The sequence below is a fragment of the Limulus polyphemus genome, unplaced genomic scaffold, assembly GCF_000517525.1.
Source record: "Limulus polyphemus unplaced genomic scaffold, Limulus_polyphemus-2.1.2 Scaffold5762, whole genome shotgun sequence".
NCBI classification, from domain to species: domain Eukaryota; kingdom Metazoa; phylum Arthropoda; class Merostomata; order Xiphosura; family Limulidae; genus Limulus; species Limulus polyphemus.
The window spans coordinates 20,726-41,545 of NW_013671372.1; the positions used below are offsets into that span (position 1 = coordinate 20,726).

Consider the following 20,820-nt stretch of genomic DNA (forward strand, 5'->3'; position numbering starts at 1 on the left):
CGTAATTAAACATTTCAAGTTTGTATTATACAAAGTCAAAACAACTGTGTAGATATCCCAAACCCAATAATTTCTCGTAATTAAACATTTCAAGTTTGTATTATACAAAGTCAAAACAACTGTGTAGATATCCCAAACCCAATAATTTCTCGTAATTAAACGTTTCAAGTTTGTATTATACAAAGTCAAAACAACTGTGTAGATATCCCAAACCCAATAATTTCTCGTAATTAAACATTTCAAGTTTATAGAAAGATAAAACAGCTGTCATTAAGCTTCAACTTTTCAATCAAAGTATTAAAATAATCGAGCTCATTTATGGATCTCATGTTTCGTAAAATACGTGTAGTACAGTTGTAAAAACTAATTATACTCAGATATATTGCTCTACTTCTAATAAATTTAGATATACTTTTTGTGTTCGTCACAGTTTCAAATATAATTTTAACAATGTAGAGGATTTGAAGAAAAATATCAAATAAAGCTTGAGTATCCTATATATCAGAATTAGATGTTTGGAAAACATGACGATTATTTTATTATTCCAATACTGAAAGAAACACAAGAAGATATATCAATTACCTCTCTGTCGTTAATATACCACTTTAATATCGATGGTGGTTTGGATCTTGCAGATGTACATGTCCCCGTAATATTCTCTCCTGTTGCATATTGGAAGCGAATTCCTGTTATGATAGGATTATCCTTGGGTGGAACTGTAGTAGGAGAATTAAACCTACTGTTAAGCACATATGAATATTTTAATAAACTCTATAATACCTTCTATAATATAATTGTAAACAATGTTGCCAAGTTCACTTATAATATGCGGAATTGGGTTTGCTTTTTAAAGTCACTTTAATTTTTTTGAGAGCTTGTTTTATTATGAGATCGCTTATTTGGGCTTTTTTGAAATAGTTGACTTCAACACACAGTAAAATGTAGGGGTGATTTCGGTGATTGACTGGATCAAAGAATAGGCTATACTTCATTACAATTTTAGAATCATTCTATCCACATTCTTGTTCAATTAAACAAACAAGCCCACAACTGTGAACTTTCTGGCCCGCCCACTTGACACATTTTATATTCAAATGAAGCCAGCCTTCTTGACACAGTCTATATTCCAATTAAGCCGTGCAAGTAGCACGTCTGAGAATAAGACGTAAAAGAGCAGTTTTGAGAGTCAGTGCTGCTTAATTTTCTTGCGAGATTTGGCAATACTGATTGTAGATATAACAATCAGTATTATAGAATACAAGATATATATACGCCGTAATTGTTTTTAATGTAGAGATCAGGTATTCAATAGGTGTAATACAAATATGCACGCTAAAAATCAACAGTGACAGACTTTTACTTTAAAAGATGATTGTTACTCACTTTCATTTGTTTCTCTACCCAACAAGCCCAGAAACAAAGCAAGAAACCATCGCTAAGATACCAAACCATAAAGTGACAAACCCACCAAATTGTTCATCTTTCTTCTTGTTGTTTCACTTGAGATAACTCTACAGCTACTTTAAAAAAAGTATAAAAAATCAATACACATAATATTAAGTTTTATTACACACATTCATAGAATACACTAACTTTCAGTCAAGGGGTGGGGTGGAAACGACACAAAATAAGTAATAAAAACATGTAAATGTAAAATGATGTAGGGATGGCAGTGCCATAAATAATGCAAATGAGAATATAGGGATGATACAGTTGTACGTAGATCATCCCTACATGACTTTCAATATTAAGATTTAATGTTACACTGTAAAATGCATACTTGGCTTTAATATTATTGCAGTTAGAAGTTATATATTCCTAACTGTTGGTATGCAATTTGTTTATCATAATATTATGGTCATAATATAATAATAATATCAATGTAGTGTAATTAAGAACCTAGGTCTTATGTACAAAGAAAACCAAGTTGAGTTAAAACATGTCTTGATTAATATAGACTATTACAAACCCTCGCTACGAGGTAGGTCGAATTGACCGACCTCGTAACCATTTTGTACTTCAGCATTTTACAGTGTCACATTAAATTTAACTATTGAAAGCCGTGTATAGTCGTTGTATAGCTGTATCATCCCTATATTTTTGTTTTCATTATTTTTGGTACTGCCGTCCATACATCATTTTACAATTATAAGATGCTTTTTTATTATTTATAGCATGAAAATGTAAAAGGAAATCACACAGATTTTTTAAAAAAAATCAATTAATTTTAACCATAGATAAAAAAATTCTTCCAACGACAATCACTAAATCCCGATTTGTCGATTTGTTAGTAATATATGTGCACAATGTTCAGCTCAGGGACCTTGGATGACGAACAAGCAATAAAACTTTCTTATCAGAAACTTACAAATGTAGAAGATGCTTATACAAACACCAAACCGTACAGTTATATTGCCTAGTAAGTGCTTTAATCCGAAACATGCTATATTACGCCAACCATTTACACATAACAAATGAAAAAGTTATAACTTGTAACGTTCATTTACGTGCTTTGTTATTTAAGTGAAAAACATTGAGAGTAAAAACTGTAATTTACTCTATTAAGAAAACATAGTTTTATACAGCTTTTCTACAAATTCTAAAAGCTAATTTGACTTGATCTGACAAATGTATATGTTTGTAACATTTATATAACATAAACATCATATGGAAATAATTTATTGTGTCTTAATGGACTTGCTTACCATTCACTTGCAAAAAACTGTTGGAAGATTTCTTTATATCGAATAAAGGTGCTTCTGACGAGACTTCACAAGAGTAATTTCCTTCCGATTCTAAATCTGTAGTATAGAGAAACACGTGTCCGAACGACGACTTCCCTTTCTGAAACATTAATAATAGTTATTTTTATATATATTATTTTCATCTTACATAATAATAAAAACATTCTAGCTTTAAAATAATAATAAATATAAAAATATACTTATCAGGCTTTAAAAATGAATATAATTAGTTATTTTGAAAAAATACATATCAATGTTTTTCAAGTAATTGCATTTAAGAAGAATGTAATATTGTAGCTGGTGGGCAGAGCACAGATACCCCGTCATGTAGCTTTGTGCTTAATTACAAACAAACACACAAAAAATACTGTATCACAGCGATATCTCGAGGATAGGCACAAAATAGGTAGTCTATTGTGTATCTTAGTGCTTAACAAGAAACAAACAATTGACGATGAGTTTAATTCGCAACGAAACTAGTCTGAAATTAATAACTTATTGTAAAACACTGCAAATTAAATATATTATGATTGTATAATTTGTTAAATTCAACAGATTGGTTGATAGCTGAGAAATATCTTTAGTGTGTGCTTTTCATACAGTTCTAGAAAAATCTCGTTCTATAATACTTTTCTGTTTGCTCAATAATTTAACTACCAAAGTAGCTAGAGCCTGGAAGATTGTAATGCTTTTAGTTGGTTGTCCTAGGCTAAGATAAAATACTATAGTTAATAATGAGTATACTTATAATGAATTATGAAACATTGTTGACTTCTGGAAAGATATTTCATAGTAGAAGTTGCTGTTAGCAGAATGATGGCAGTTAAGTTAAAATATCATAATTATCATATACAAATTAATAGATATCTGTTGTGTAAGAATATACTGAGAATTATACAATGCGCTTCTAATTTCAGGAGCAAATTCTACTTGTTTTCGTAATACCTTATGGTTTAGTTACTTTATTTTATCTTTCCAGCGTTTTATTTTTAATTTTTGTCCAATCCTTTTAGATTCCCAATAGATCCTGACACGTCATCTTTAGTTTACTCCAAATTCTCAGAAGTGTCACTTTTTTTTACGATTATTCTTTGATCCCTGTAATATGGCTTTCACCTATTTGATAGGATAAAGTAAGCTTAAGAATATAATACAACAGACCTTTTACTTATCTAAAAGATGTCTCTACTTTTTTATGGAAGAACACTTTACCAGTGATTCTTCCCGTATTTAACAATTTAAACGTTTTAGAAATATTTTAAAGTGTGCATTTTTGTATATAAAAGCACATTTTCATAACGTTATTTCACATTTTAATAGACTTTTAAGATATCATGGATCTCTTTGACATTATAATTCAATTTTAATGTGTTTTACTCTAATCATTTAACTAGTCTTTCATTATGGTACTTTCAGTTATATATATATATATATGTATTATTTTATATTGCGATGTTTAAGCCTTGCCATAGGACTCTTTCCATTTTCTAGAGATCTTATCATGTGTTGTTCTAGATTACGTCTCTTCTATCCATAATGTGTCTGATGTGTAGGCCGCCTGTAATGTCCTTTACTCACCACAAGTAACCTGTATTAGTATATTGACATTAACTTCTGATTTTAATATACTACTCTTACGTTCTTACTTATATTGTATTGTTTCATCAGATGGGTACTCTCGCTGTTTGCGATAATGCACTTAACAATTAAATAACATTATAATATTCTTCATGTTTTTCAAGAGGTGTGCTCTACGAAAAAGAATATGTTTTAGTACGATCAAAATCGTAATTTGTTGTAATCTTTGTGTGTGTGTGTGAAATAAATTATGAAATCCAATTTGTTCGTGGAGTCGCAACCTATCACTGAATTATTTATCTGGTTTGGGACAAGTTAACTCCTATTCAATAACCCAGGTTAGGGATAAATCTAGGAAAAACAGCAGCTCAATTACAGTTTATGTATATTGTCTTTCTAGAGCTCTTTTTCACCAACATATTAGTTATATTAACATATCATGGACTGTTCATCTGTTTAATGGGTTTTCGATCCATTCTTTAAAGCATTCTACTCGTTAATTCCTTCTCTACCTGAGATTACTTGTATGATTTATAAATTTATTTTCAACTTTTTAACCAATGGTCTCAAAAGCCACTTTCAGAAAATAATTTCTAGGTTGCACATTCAATCCCTTACTAATTGTAATGTAAGACTAAGTTAAAAGTTGTAATTTGTTAGGCAAATGTAATTTAGTAATTACTAGAGGACAAAGAGTAGCGTACAGTTACAATGTCTGCTCAACTAAGCTTAGGGTAATTAGTGAAAAATGAGGTAGATTACGCGCAAAAACAAATGATATATTTATATTGAAGCAAGGCGTGACTCATGTTTAGCTTGTCCGGACTAGAAAATAAAGTGTGCATTCCGTTGTGCCATAAAAGTGACCGTTAATTCCTATTGTTCGATCAGAGTAGCTGAAAAAGAGCACATATCAGGTAATGTTGACTTGCTTGCTTGCTTCCCTCAGTTCAAAGTTGTAGATGGATATGCGCATGTTTACGTATGTTTGCATAAAATATTTTTGTAACAAATGAAGACGTTAATATTAATTCTTCACATTAATATAAAATAATAAAGTCGTTGTGGAAAATACGTAAACATATCTACAGTTTAAAATATTTTTATTCAAATATTTCTCAAGTGTCTGCATTAGTATTTAGGAAGATTTAATACCTAGTCTGCGAATCAGAGATACATATTTCGTGGCCGAACACTATCGAGAGGTGAATTTTTTGGTAGTAAATTGTATTTTTTTTAGATTAACAAATCGAGCTTTTTATCGGGGTAATTTTTATTAGTTCTAGCTTGAATAATGAATGCCGTTAAAACCTCCCTTAATCTCCTTGAATTCGGACTCACTGACACGCAGACATGATGTTCAAAGTACCACAGACTTCTTCATTCCCCACATCTATGAAGTTATTCTACTGTAAAATCATTCCCAGAGATACAAGTAAAGCTTAAGATGTGATTTATACAATCGACAATTTATTATTCAATAAATAGTGAAAAATGTGGTTTCTTCAGTTATAATATGTGTACCTTCTATTACGAAAGCAAAAATCACAATTTTCTCGTAATGTTCTATAGGAGCAAAATGTCAAATAAAAAAAAATGTTATTGCAGTAGATAGCTCTAAAACTAATCTTGGGTTACTAGTAGTTTGTAATCCAACATTTCGTTTTCAATGGTTCAACAATAAGGCCACAAGTCTACAGGAATTCAAGGCCAAAGTGGTGTGTTGCAGTGCCCCAAACACCACTCAACCACCAGGATCCTCTCCTCCCCTTCACGGGTCGCCACTCACGGCAAACGTGTGTGTGGATTTTTAGATCCCAGAGAAGGTAACTGAAAATACAGAACCTTCCCTGGGAGGTACCCTCACCACGTACAGGAATCCACCCCGAGAGATAATGAAATAGAGAGATAATTCTCTAGTTTTACTGTTTTTGTGTTTTACATTGTAGGTTGTTATAATTAATGCTGCCCCCAGTGGCACAGCGGTATGTCTGCGGACTTACAACATTAGAAACCGGGTTTTGATACCCGTGGTGGGCAGAGCACAGATAGCCCATTGTGTAGCTTTGTGCATAACTACAAACAAACTATAATTAATGTTTATTTGGAATACATTTTAATAATACCAATTGATTAGTCGAAGGATACAGAGGGAACTTTTTTATGGGCTTACGTCTTTTATTCATAGTTTTGAAAATTATTTATTCTGAAGCAAATATATTGGCAAATTTACACTATATGTTGGAATGACACAAACTTGTAAAAGTTTTCCGAAGGAATCATTTCATATTTCTTGCTGTTAACAACATTTCTTACCCTGAGGTTCGGAAGCTATTGTTCTCTACTCCATCTCGGACATATGCCACTGCACTATGCTCCACTGCTATGGTGAGAGTGAAGACAGACCTTTCCATGCCTCCATCTGAGTCTTTTTCACATCATGTGAGGGTTCTTCTGCCCTCCATGGATAACAGAGTTGACCAGTCTGTGTCTACTCCAATCTCTTTCCCCACCATTCCTTCCAGTGACTGCATGGGTCCACCTCCTCAGGCACCAGCCTCCGGTGTCTGCTCAGGTCCTTCTTTAGCCCCAAGATGCAGAACGATCATTTGATCACGTCCTCAGACATTGGATTCCAAGTCTGATGACAAAGATCTGCCCACTTGTTCAAGGACAGGATTCATGGAGGTCGATCGACCTTCTTCTAGTAAAAAAAAACTGCGTGGTCGTAAACCAAAGAGTTCCCCACCCTGTTCTCCTCCACCTACATAAAAATGGCTACTCTGATACAGTGGACCTGTCTTTCCTTACAGGAAACATTTCTGAAACCTGCCGATACAGTCACCTTTTGGCAGTTTTCTTTGTACGAGAATAAAGGGTTGTGTGATGGACGAGTGCATGTAGAGGTGGCACTGCTGGTCGACCAGCATGTGGCCTCTTTATCTGTGTTCCTCTATACACTCTTGGAGGCCATAGCCATTTGCGTTTGCTTGGATCGTACCATCACTGTTTGTTCTCTCTAGCTGTCTCCTGGGGAGACTTATGATCAATCGGATCTTGATGCTTTTGTTGACTAGTTGCCATCTCCCTTTTTAATCTTGGGAGACTTTAATGGACACAACCCCCTCTGGAGTGGTGCTTATATTGATAGGAGGGGTCATTCTGTATGCTCTCGGATCACAACTTTTCTCACTTCAATACTGGATCTTATACTTATTTTCATGCACATAGTCAGTCTTTCGCTGCCATTGATGTTTCAATCTGCTCCCAATCACTTTTCTTGGGCATTGACAGTGACCCACCACGGGGCACTGATCATTTTCCTATCATTTTATGGGAGGTTGGCCATGGTCGAAGCCACCCGACCTGAGTGCTGTGGTGGAAGCTGGACCAGACTGACTGGCCCTCTTTCACCTCTCTTTCTGAACTTGATCCCACCGTTGTCTGTCTGTCTTGAATAGACAACTGTGTGGTTGCAGTGACTGACTATATCGTCTAGGCAGCTGCTCACTCGACACGTTTTCCACAGTATCCTCGTCCATGGTGGAGTCATGCCTGCCAAGAGGCATTGAAGGATAAAGAACAGGCCTGGGATACCTTCTGACGTCATCCCTCTCTTTCTAACCACATAGTTTATCAGCGGGTCTGTGCCCATGCTCGGCAGGTTCGACGTCAAAGCCAAAAGGAGTCTTGGATTAAGTTCACTACTAACATCTTTTCTACCACCAGTTCCAAAACCATATGAAACAAGATTCAGAAAGTCATTCCATCTTGCTCTCCAATGGCCAGGAAGTTGCTGGTGTCTAGAGCATTGCTGATGCTCTCGGCGTTAGCTTTTCTCGTGCATCTATCACTTCTGTTTCTTCCCCTTCCTTCTTGGCCACCAAGTCTCAGGCAGAGCGATCACCTCTTTCCTTTTGGACCGATTGTCTCTACGACTATAAGCTCTCCTTTACATTGATGGAACTCAAACTTGCTCTTCATCAGTCTGGTAGTACATTGGTGAGACCTGATGATGTTCATTATGAGATGCTGTGCCATCTCTCTGCGGCCTCTCTTGCTATTCTTCTGGTTATTTTTACCCGGATCTGGAAAAAGCATGTTTTTTCTTATTCTTGGCGCCAGGCTATTGTCCTCCCTTTCCCTAAACCTGGGAAGGATCCTAAGATTCCTTCTAATTATCATCCCATTGCTTTGACTAGTTGTCTTTGTAAGGTCTTAGAGAAGATGGTTAATGCTCGTTTTGTTTGGTTCCTCGAATAGAACATGCTCCTCTTGCTCAATCAGTGTGGGTTCCATCGACAGTGCTCTACCATATACCATCTGGTTCGACTTGAAACGTCGATCATGGAAGCCTCTCTCAATAGAAAACATCTTGTTTCCATGTTTTTTATCTTGAGAAGGCTTATGACACAACATGGAGGTATGGCATTTTGCAGGATATCCACTCCTATGGGTTGCATGGACATTTAACCATTTTTATTCAGAACTTTTTACTGGACAAGCGATTCCAAGTCTGTGTGGGTTCAACTCTTTCCCGTTCCTTTCTGCAGGAACTTGGAGTCCCTCAGGGCTGTGTCTTGAGTGTCAAAATTAATTCTATCACTACTCACATTCCTCCAACTATTGCAAATGGGCTCTATGTCAACGATTTCCACATTTTGTGTCAGTCATCGAACATGAGGTTTATTGAGCAGCAGCTTCATACTGCCCTTAATCGCTTGTTGACATGGAAAACTGTAAACGGTTTTACATTTCATTTTTCCAAAACTATTTGCATGCATTTTTCCTGTCATCCTGATCCCGAGCTCTATCTCAGCAATGTTGTTATTCGTGTGGTCTCTGAGGCAAAGTTCTTGGGGCATACCTTTGATAGTAAGCTTACCTTCATTCCTCACACCAAGCAGCTACGTGTCAAGTGTACAGGGCTCTGAACATCCTTCATGTTCCTCTCCTCCACCTCTTGGGGAGCAGATCGATGTGCTATGCTCAGGATCTATTGTTCCTGGATTTGATCTAAACTGGACTATGGGTCTTTGGTCTATAATTCTACCAGGACCTTGGCCTTGAAGATGCTGGACCCCATTAATGATATGGGGCTTCGGCTCTGCACCAGAGCTTTTTTGCACTTCTCCAGTCCAGAGTTTGTACATTGAGTCCCACGAACTCCTCTTCACCTCCGTCGTTTGCAACTTTCTCTGTAATATGCTACCAAGCTTCGATCCTGACCACAGCATCCAACCTAGGATTGTTTTTCTTCCTCAGTGGACCTTGCTCTTTCAGAAGAGATGGTCTACAATTCTTCCCTTTGGCCTTCGTATCCGGACACAAATGGCTGAATTGGGTCTGGCATTGGATGAAATTGTTGTCTCGAATGATCAGCACATTCTGCCATGGCTTATTACCATCTCTGCCTGTGACCTTTCCTTGAGTCATCTAAGGAAGGTGGATACTCCCGATTGGAAGTACCATCTTTATGCTGAACATCTTTCGAGCCATTCTTCTCTTCCTATTTACACAGATGGTTCGAAATCGGGTGACTCTACAGGCTCTGCTATGGTTTGCTATGGCTCGGTAGTTACTCGCAGGATCCCCTCTACAGTTTCTGTATTCACTGCTGCGTTATATGCTATTTATGCAATACAGTGATTGTACTATTTACACTGGGTCTCTTAGCTCTCTACTAGTCCTGGAATTGCTTAACGTTAGTTCTCACCCTGTTCTCGTTGATATTCAACAACGACTGGCCCATGTTTCTCTATCTTCCGTTTCCATCCAGATTTTCTGGATACCTGGCCACTTAGGTATTTACGGGAACGAGCTCGCTCACACCTTAGCTAAGTCCGTCTGCTCTGGTGCCTTTACGGTCGTGCCTGTTCCATCTCAAGGTGCGGCTTCGCGCCAGTTGGCAGTCGACTTGGTTTGTTTGTTTCTTTGAAGTTAAGCACAAAGCTACACAATGGGCTATCTGTGCTCTGCCTACCGCGGGTATCGAAACCCGGTTTCTAGCGTTATAAGTCCTCAGACATACCGCTGTGCTACTGGGGGGCGGCAGTCGACTTGGAGTGAGTAACGTCATAACAAACTGTTCCAGATCAAACCTTCTGTTGCTGTTTGGCCGTCTTGTTTCCGTAAGGATCGGAAGGAGGAAGTTGTACTGGCAAGGCTACACATTGGTCACAGTTTTTTAACTCATCGTTTTCTTTTATCTGTTATTGACCCACCGATGTGTAGCCTTTGTGACACTCAAGTCACAACAGCCCACATTTTACTATCGTGCCGTCGTTACGACCGTGAGCGGCGGCACCATTTTCGACTCGTGTTCTGTAAGGGTTTACCCCTGGCGTTGGACAGTGTCATTGGCGATGGTAACACTGTCCAACTTGATTGAAAATTAATTTTTTTACGAACAATTGATCTTTTTAATTTTATTTTATTTCTTATTTGTTCTTTGGATATATTTTGGTTTTAACTCACTTTATGTTTACATTTTACTACAATTTACTTTTACTGTTTTTACCGGTTGTTTGGCGCAGATAACCTAGTTGCTTTGCGCCCAAAAACACCAACCAACCAACTATTTCATCAACAAATTCAAGAAAAGAACAGCTCTTTCAACTCTACACGCTTATAAGAAATGAGAAAATGTCATTTTCAAACCCAATTAATGTTACCGTAGTCTTACTTATTCGTGGGTAATATTTAATTATGTTATGCTGAAGTTATCCTATGGTTAGAAATATACTTGTAAACAAGATTTCTTTTCATGAGAATTTTTAATCAAGGAAATTACATGATGCAAAAGTCTTAAACAAGCAATAAAGCCATATTAGTAACGTAAAATAAACGTATGTGAGGTATGTTTCAGTTATGTCAGTTAAGAGTCAAAACAACATTGACACTTCGTAACGTACGGCTTTGAAGCTAATGATAAGCTATGAATATTGCTTTTGTGTATTTTATTTAAAAAGTTGGGTATGAATTATAAGTTAAACAAGAATTTTCATTTTTTATAAAACAAATTATTAGTACAACTAAGCAGATATGTAATTCTATAAAGTTTAAGTAAAAATTCATGGATAAGTAATAAAAAATGTTTTCTAATTCTTATCGTTTAAAACGTTTTTATATATTTTTGTTTGTCTGAAAAAGTGATGAAGCTACTTATCATCTCCTTGTAACTTTATGTTTACAATCCTTTTTTAAATGTGCACCTAGCGAAAAACAACTAAGTTATTTGAGAATTTGAAGTATTTCAGTCTTACTGCTGATGCTATAACATTTGTTGAAGTTTCTGTTTTCACCACAGGTATTGCTAATCATATGAATGATTAACACCTTGAAATGATATAGTAATCATAGTAATAACGTATTTACCTTCGATGGCGTCATTTGATGTGTCGTTGCTATGGCGTCAGTGGTAATTTTGTAGCACGTCTATACTTTTATGAGTTTTATTTTTATCAATATATTTTGTACTTAGAGCGTTTTTCCGGCTGGTTCATTCACAGGTCTCGGAGTGGATTTAATCAAAATTAACAGATCACAATCCACTAAACAGCAAAGTTCGTGTTATAACCTCGTAAGCCTCTTTCTTAGCGCAATTAATAGGCCATTAAAATAAGCTACTTATCGAGTTAGCTATATATATGTCTTAACTTCTATCCATAAACATATCGTATTGAAGACTATGACCCTCTCTGGGTGGTTAACATTAAATTATTTACAGTTTCATAGAGATTGCGATAAAATTACATCTGGGTATTTTTATTATTGAACAAATCAAAATTAGCGATAAAAAACCTATGCGTTAGGGATTGTTAAGTGATGTATTTAACGAGCTGACTTGCAAATGCTTTTGTCTTATGAAACACAATGCTCTAGCACATCTATTAGTTCTTACTATGAAAGTGCCAAATCATCATTGTCGAAACCCTTGATTTTGTTGACAAAATTTATTTACACGTCAGTTAAAGATTTTAACAGTAAAAAATATTTCTCTTTCAGAAGTCTTTCATTTTCCATGACTCTGATTCTGCATCAAATAAAATGTTTTAGACTATATTTACACTTAAATAAATAGAAAATAAAATAGTAATTTTGTTTACAAAAATATAATTCAGCCTTATTTATTTTATAACAAATTACATTTCATTCAGTGATTTCTAATCAAAAATCTGTTGAAGTTTCTATTTTCTTATGAGAAATAAACTGTTTAACAAATTCGTTTAATAAAGGCTTGCACGATAAATCGTGTTATTAAACGTCGATCAGATCCACTGATGTTCACAAAAATGTATAATCGAATAAAATAACGAGCTCCTCATCTGTAGTCGAGAAAACCGACAATGGTTTAAACAGATTTATGTATGCCTATAAGAGCAACTAATTTTTGCAGGCTAAAGTGAAGACATTATCATAAGAGTCTGTTAAATAACAGCATAATCATATGATTATTGTGGTCTAGTTTGTCTACGTGTAACTAATGTTCATGTTTGCATTCTAAATGAACCTTGACTTAAATATTCCAGCAGTATTAAACGACAGAAACCAGAAAGTGCAATATGCATCGAGCTTGATGTAGAAGATAAGTCTAACCTCGTAATTTGAATACTGAAATTATGTGAAGCTTAATCGCTAACGTTGTAACAATTTTTAAATTTATTTTGGTTGTTGTTAAACAAAAAGCTACGTAGTGGACTAACTATGTTCTGTCCATACGTGTATAGCAATTCTTAAAACAAAATGAATAGGTCTTCAGAAGTTTTTCAGTCGATATAGCTTTTGTAAGTGTTGCACATCAAATGTAATTACAAAGTAAAAAGGAATTAAGCCTTTAAAGTATCCGTCCTTATTTCTATGTGAAAGTCTTGTAAAATATTTGAATACATTTAACTTGTGTGAGAAGAAGCTGCTTCAATTTAGAAATAATCTGATACTACTATTCCCTTATTTTCATTGCTATCTCACATCCAAACAAACTGATAGTATTTAAATGTGATATTATAGCAGTAATCTATTCATGACAAAATAAAGGTTTTCTTCTTTGTCCATATATAAAAATATGTTTGTAATATATAAACTGGATAGGCGTTTTTTTTTTTAAGTTTACACGTAAACACTTTTAAAAGAGTTGATATTATCTCGATTAGTAAATCTGAATATTAAAACATAAGCCTAATTATATTTCTTTAATAAAGTCTGAAATTACGCGATATTTAAAGGTTTAATTTAACGGACAATATTATACCGCTGGCACAGAAAAAACTAAATAAAAACAAACTAAAGTCCTAAGAAATAGTCATTCACTGTAAAGCATGTTTCACTCACCATGTCTTTATTTCTGTCTACAAAAGAACGGGTCTGTTAGAAAAAACAAAAACTAGATACAGTTCCTTTAACACCTTTCACGTGTACTTATTTGTATAGTCACCACTTAGATCTAGTAGATCTAGATCCCGGGATCTAGATCTACTAGTAGCGTGGTGACTATACAAAGGGATCTAGATCTACTAGATCTAAGTGGTGACTATACAAATTTGTATAGTCACCACTTAGATCTAGTAGATCTAGATCCCTGATAGCCACCTATATGAAAGAAATCTTCCAGTTACAATGAACTCGATATTTCCCATAATAGCAAGAAAGACCTAAAATACTAAACATCCAGAGAGCAGCTTGACTTGATTTTTTAAAGATGCTGCCAATTCCCTTATGTAGTTAATATTTACAAATCTGCTATAGATTCAAAAGTGGCACTAAAGAAATTATTCTTCTCACGTGGTCTTTCGTGCTGTACATTAAATTAATGTAACAAATATAAACGGCTATTATATATATAAACATATTCGGAATATGTAATCAACTGCTGAGTTTACTTCTTAATCTTGCCAACTTTGTTCCACTATTATTTAAAATTGAATTCAGTAAAATATTAATTCATCATATCTATTTAAAAGCTTTGGTTGTAGTTAAGCACAAAGCTACACAAAAGACTATCTGTGCTCTGCCCACCACATGTAACGAACCCCGGTTTCTAGCATTGTAAGTCCGCAGACACACCGCTGTGCCATTGGGGGGATACTTAAAATCACTAATTAATATTTTCATCACGAGTTTGAAAGATATTTTTTTAACAAACTGGCTTTCCAAATAATATGGCTCATAAAATCATACACGATTAACTGGTTAAGTCAAAAAATCCTAAACAGTTACAACGAAACATTCTTAAATAACCGTTATCAATAATATTGCATATACTTGTAAACATATATTAAATGGAAACAACCAATTGCTAAAGATTTTTTACATGGAGCATATCAACATATTGATTTAATAGTTGTCTTTAGATCTGAAAATATTTTTCAGGTCGACAAACTTATCACATTTATAAACATCTAATGTTGCACACTAATTTAAATGTCTAGACACATATGTGTTTTTTGTGTATTGGACCAACCACTAGAAGGCTAGAATTACGAATTAAAGGACGTGCAAATTAATACTAAATAGAATATACATGATCACGCACTCAGTAAATGTTAATTTAAAATTCTTGCGAGAGAAAGCGATGAAAACTTCTACGTAAAGATGAGATTATTCTACATAAGAGATTGAGGCAGTAAAACAATGAAGTAAATTCAGTAGTTAATTCATCGTTGTGAATATCACATCACTGACTCTACTGCTCCAGTTACAGCTCAAAGTGTGTCTGAAATATTCTTTGCATACAACACTATGTGTCAAACATCATAATATAAAGTGCCTAAGATGACAAAGCATAAAATCATTTTATACTTTCTCAATGTGGTGAAATATCTTACATCCTGCAAAATGATCGAAAAAGTATCTTTGGTAGTAACTTGAAACACACAAAGTGTAGTGTTGGCATATTATATTACAAACGTTTCATGTAAAGCCTATAAGAACTGAAAACGACATATATAAAATATATTTTCGACTACGTGCAATATAAAATAGGTGACCTACTAAAATGTTTGAAACAAGACCTCTTGTACAATTTGATATGTTTTGGCCTACTGGTTAGCGTACTCGAACTGTGAATTGAAATATTCTTGGTTTGCGATTCGTTGCCATGGGTACACTATAAGAAAGGCGGTCAAGTACAAAATTGGTCGTAGTTGCAGTTGACTAGCTGATTTCATTGTAGTATATCATTTCAAACTTAAGGACATATAGTTCTTATGTATCCTTGCACAAAATTATGAATAAATATAAAAAAAACTTGATATTTCATTACATTTTGTACTCGATTTGAGAGCTTTTACACATCGCCTGCTTAGGTGTTATAATTATACTAAGTATATTTACCTTGCAAAACGAAACATATTCCTGACAACTTGTGGGAAAACATTATGTAAAAGAGAATCAATTAAAATAAATAAAAAATTAAATGTTTATATTTTTGTTGAATATCGCTCAAAGCTACTAAGGGCTATCTGCGCTAGCGGTACCTAATGATAAATTAGAGGAAAGTAAGCGAGGCAACATCGCCAACTTCCAACTCTTGGGCTACTCTTTAGCAATGAAAAGTGGATTGACCGTCACTTTATAACGCCCTCACGTCTGAAATGTCCAACATGTTTGATGAAGGGATATAAATAAACCCACGATTGCGGAGTCGACCGCCCTAACCACCAGGTCATAGCATACCAAAATCGAAATCTTAAAATTCCTTTCATACATATTAATGACACCTTTTCAGTTTTTATCTAAACGAAAATAACAGTATTTTTAAAGATATTATACTTCTGAGCAATTTTACATACGAATACTGTACAAAGTAAGAAAAATAATGCAAAATAACAATGAAAGCAATAAATTATTCTCTTTAGAAATCAACTTCTGAGTTTGAAGTACCAGTTCCTCTACTTGTTAAGCCTTTTTAAATCGCGATTTTTAATCAATAATTATTAATTATATATTCCAACTTAACAAATACCGTAATATTTTCGCCTTTAAATAATACTAGTCTACTTGCAAAACCCTAATTTTGACGCGAACCTTCTTGTGGTATATGTTTAATGTTTCTTGATGACTTTTACATACCATGACATTTCTGAGGATTTGATATATTCAAGATGGCGTCCAAAATTGCAATTTATCAGTTTCTAAAATTGACAGAGTAGCGGTTTTCACGTCTAGACCTAGGTTTATATAGTCTAAGGACTCTAACGTGACACTAAAAGTGTAATCATGTTTAGAATATAACTAAAATGATATTTTAGCTTCAAAATTAGCTAATGTTGAAATCTTGGGCCGATAAGTCACATTATCTGTAGGATGAAGAACTGTTTGTATGCCTTTCCCTGAATCGAAATAAGCCACAAAATATAAATATATAGTTAGTCATTCAAAATAATATAGTATGCATAACGTAGATGTAGTATTAAGCTATACTCATGCATGAGATATAACAAATGAGAAAAGATACACATTTTCACATATTTTGTTGCCTTGGACAAAACCGGCCAACATTCATAGCACCAATTTTCCATATTATACTGTAGTCGGAAAAATACCTTAATGCTATCTTATAATTCAAAGAAACTATCAATGGAACAAAAAAAATCATCCTATAAGAAACATCATATCAATCTAGTATATCATAAAAAAAAAGAAATTAGTGATGGATGTGTGAAACAGAGAGAGGAAGGACATGAGAGCAAATTACAAGGAGGCCGATGTTGTTATGATTCAACAACTGGCGAGAGTTGTTAGTAAATAGGCTGTTTGTTTTATAGCCATATCTGACGTATTTGTTCTTCTCGTGTACTTATATATAAAAAATCATTCTATAAGAAACATCATATCAATTTAGTACATCATAAAAAAAGAAATTAGTAATGGATGTGTGAAACAGAGAGAGGAAGGACATGAGAGCAAATTACAAGGAGGCCGATGTTGTTATGATTCAACAACTAGCGAGAGTTGTTAGTAAATAGGCTGTTTGTTTTATAGCCATATCTGACGTATTTGTTCTTCTCGTCTACTTCTATATAAAAAAATCTTACATGCACCTAAGCAACGAATACACAGCGTCTGTAAAGAAATATTCCCAGATTATTTTACCTTTCTTGGTAGCTCACGCTCCTTCCAGAAGTTATATAACAGCCTACTTGTGGGGTATCGGCAAAACTATAGTGGTTAAGACTTTTCTGAAGGAAAACACACTATCAAATCTCGGCAACCAGGATGGCAACATTTTGAAAGAGGCCACTGAATTTGTGGCTTCATCTTATGGTTGCAAGGTCAACAGCCAGCAGATGTCTGATGTGCTCTGTGAGGTGTGGCTAAAGAAGACATCTAGGAAGAATGTCATATTCAGTCCCAAGTAACAATCTCTGCCAACAACATCAAAGGCATTTGCAGACCATGTGAAACTTGCTCATTTTCAGACTGCATATGGAAGGTAGCTCTTAAGCAAGATCCCCCAGATCCTCATACAAATGAATGCAGTTGACTACGAGATAAATTCTCGAAAGTATTACTACCAAAGACAACGCTAACAGAAAAACCAGCAATGCCCGAAGAGGTTCTACGATGTGGCACAGAGTTACCTTGCTCAACGGCCAGATGTGAATGTGCGACAAATCAGCTGTTTTATAGCGTATCTTGCAAATGTTACATCTCCAACAATTCTAAAAAAATGGACAAAGCTGGTTGAATGTCACATTGAAAAGATCAATAATGCAATTTATAGTGATGAAGTCTTTAAACAAAAATGTATATGATAACATGTTGTAAATTCTGTAAATATAACAATTTTAGCCTACATAAGTAAATTATGTTATTGGCTTTGCTAGATTTAATGCTCTATTCTAAACTTTAAATAGCCATTATGTGGTTAGTAGGATACAACTGTGTAGCAATGTTAATAACATCTGACAGCCATTATTTTGTTACTTTTAAAATGTTTCTAATGACATGAAAAGTTTTTGTTATATTGATAGTTGTCTTGAATTATTGGATAGCATTAAGGCGTTTAGTGGCCTTCAGCATAATATGGAAAATTGTTGCTATGAATGTTGATCAGCTGCAGTTTGATATCAAAATTTGCCCATTTCGTAAATATTTACTATAATCCAGCAGCAGAAGGCTGAACCTCGTTTTGGCGTTTATGTAATGTTTGTTGTTAGTTTCTATATAATTCGAGGATGCTGATTATGAATTCGGAGGATGCTATCTCGGCATCCATGAAGGTTTTGAGATATTCAAATTGCGCCCAAGATGCCTGCCAAAACTGATAAATAGCAGTATCCCAGCTTTTAAAAGTGATAGAGTAGTAATTTTGATATCTAGACCTATATTTATAGAGTCTAAAAACTCGAATTTGACATTAAAAGTGCAATATAATTTATGATATAATTAAAAATTATTACAAAAGAAGTCATAAACCTATATGTCCAACATTAATTGTAGAATGAATGCTCATTCAAAATAATATAGTATGGATAATCTATATGGAGTGAGAAACTATACTCGTGCATGGGCTTTAAAGAATGAAAATATACTGATTTTCACTTATATTGTTGCTCTGGACAAAACTGGTAAATATTCTGTTATTAGTGTCAATGACGTTTATGTTATTTTAATATCTGACTAAATTCCTAATTTCTTAATTACCTGAGGGTTATTCTACTTAAAATTCAAAACGTAAATATTATCTGAATTTTCACTGTTTTAATAACTTAATTCTTTATTGTTTCACCATTTCTTTTAGTTTTTCAGGATTTTATTTGTCATTTCATAGAAATACTAGCATTATTACTATTTCAATAACCCACTACGACAGAATAAGTTTCTAAACATGTGTATTGAGAATCAGTTAGTATTCTATCGGTATCCCCAGAGAGATTTATAGCTCCAAGAGCTTCATTCGCACTGGATAGTTTCAACTAGCAAACATCATATATCCATACATATATTAATTTTCCTTTAAATTCCACAGGTAAACATTTTTGTTTCATTTTTAATAATGTTATTTCACTCTTTTCTTTGCTGATCGTAGAAACGCCAGTCGCAATTCTCATTATATTATGTAAAGGTAGATGCTTCGTTTTTTATAATGCGTTAACATTTAATTCAATATATCTTACTGATTTTTAATATATCGAGTTCTTCAAGTTTTAAATACATTAGGAACTTTAACGATGATGCCATCGCTGAAATTATACTATTTATGGTGTTTCATCCTTTTGATTCTTATTTATGTTAAAGGGAGTAAAGATAATTAATACTACAGAACTCGGTGTACAGAAACACAAATTGATGGTTTAAAACCTAAGTAAACAACTCAAGTTATAAACTCTATGGAACTTTTCTACCAAGATTAAATGAAAATACCATTAATATTCAACACGCGTTAGGATTAGCTTTAATGTTTAGTGATGGGAAACTTGTACAAATAAATAATGTTTATCGAAATTATAATAAGGTCGAAATTGGGATTTACTATTAATCACATTTGTTTTATGTATGTTTCTTAACGTGAATGTAATAGGTCATCTAATTCAATCAGTAGCGCAGTAGAATTTTATAGTTTTCATTGATTTCTTAACTGCTTTCTAGATTTACCAATTTTTGTAACAGTACATAAAATGTGGATTATTAATACAGAATTCCAACTTCATTTATGATCTCAAACTCGTGATAAGTTGTGGTACGTTTACTTGATATTATTTTTGATTCATATAAACAAATTATAATATACTAACCTTATATTAAACCCAATTACAAATAATATTACATTTCTTTCTAAAAATGGATTTCAATTTCTGGCATACTAATAGATACTTTTTATTTGTCAGAAGAAAAATAAAATTCATATGATATGTACGGTAGTATATATAGTAGGAATGGGCCAGATGCACAATATTTACAATACAAATTAAAATATCAAATATATAGCAAATAGCATGTAAACAAAACTTTATAAGCACTTTACACACACTCTTTGGCAGTAAATAAACCAAACTTAGAATAACAAGCCACCAAAGCATTTGAGAAAGTCGGTATAGAAAAACAAAAATTTCACAAAACCACACATTTGTCAATCCCACTATCTGACTGACTGACTGACTAACGTTGTTGGAAAGGTATAGCTCACTTCTGCCATCACTTTACGCAAATCTAAATTCACATGACTGAATTACACTAACTTGGCTAAACGCGTTTTTCTTAATTTTACTTACAGCCTTGGTAATAACGATAACCATTTTGCAACACTACTCACGAGCTAATAATATATCAGTAGCAATATTCTATTACTATGAGCACGCACTGTGAGTTGTCACATAACAGTCCGCCCTCATATCAAATTCGGATGTATGGTTCCTTATGCGCACGCGCTACGTGATCAGCCCGTAGTTGTACCAGGTAGTTAAAAAATCTAAATCCAGGTTCTGTAACGAATTTGTTGTTATATATTTATTTTAATGTCAACGTTTGTTTGGATTGAGTTTATATTTAAAAACAT

At 34.0% G+C, this 20,820-nt stretch overlaps 1 protein-coding gene across 1 annotated transcript in view; it reads right to left on the reverse strand.

Moving 5' to 3' along the window:
- Positions 1-531: 531 nt before the first annotated feature.
- The window catches only part of LOC106472951 (cell adhesion molecule 2-like), a 32,660-nt gene continuing 12,371 nt past the window's right edge, over positions 532-20,820 (reverse strand). Inside the window, exons 2-3 of the mRNA XM_022401478.1 lie at positions 2,706-2,844; positions 532-716 (exon numbers count right to left, since the gene is read on the reverse strand). Coding sequence (XP_022257186.1) covers positions 532-716; positions 2,706-2,844 — 324 coding nt within the window. The remainder of the gene's footprint in view (positions 717-2,705; positions 2,845-20,820) is intronic.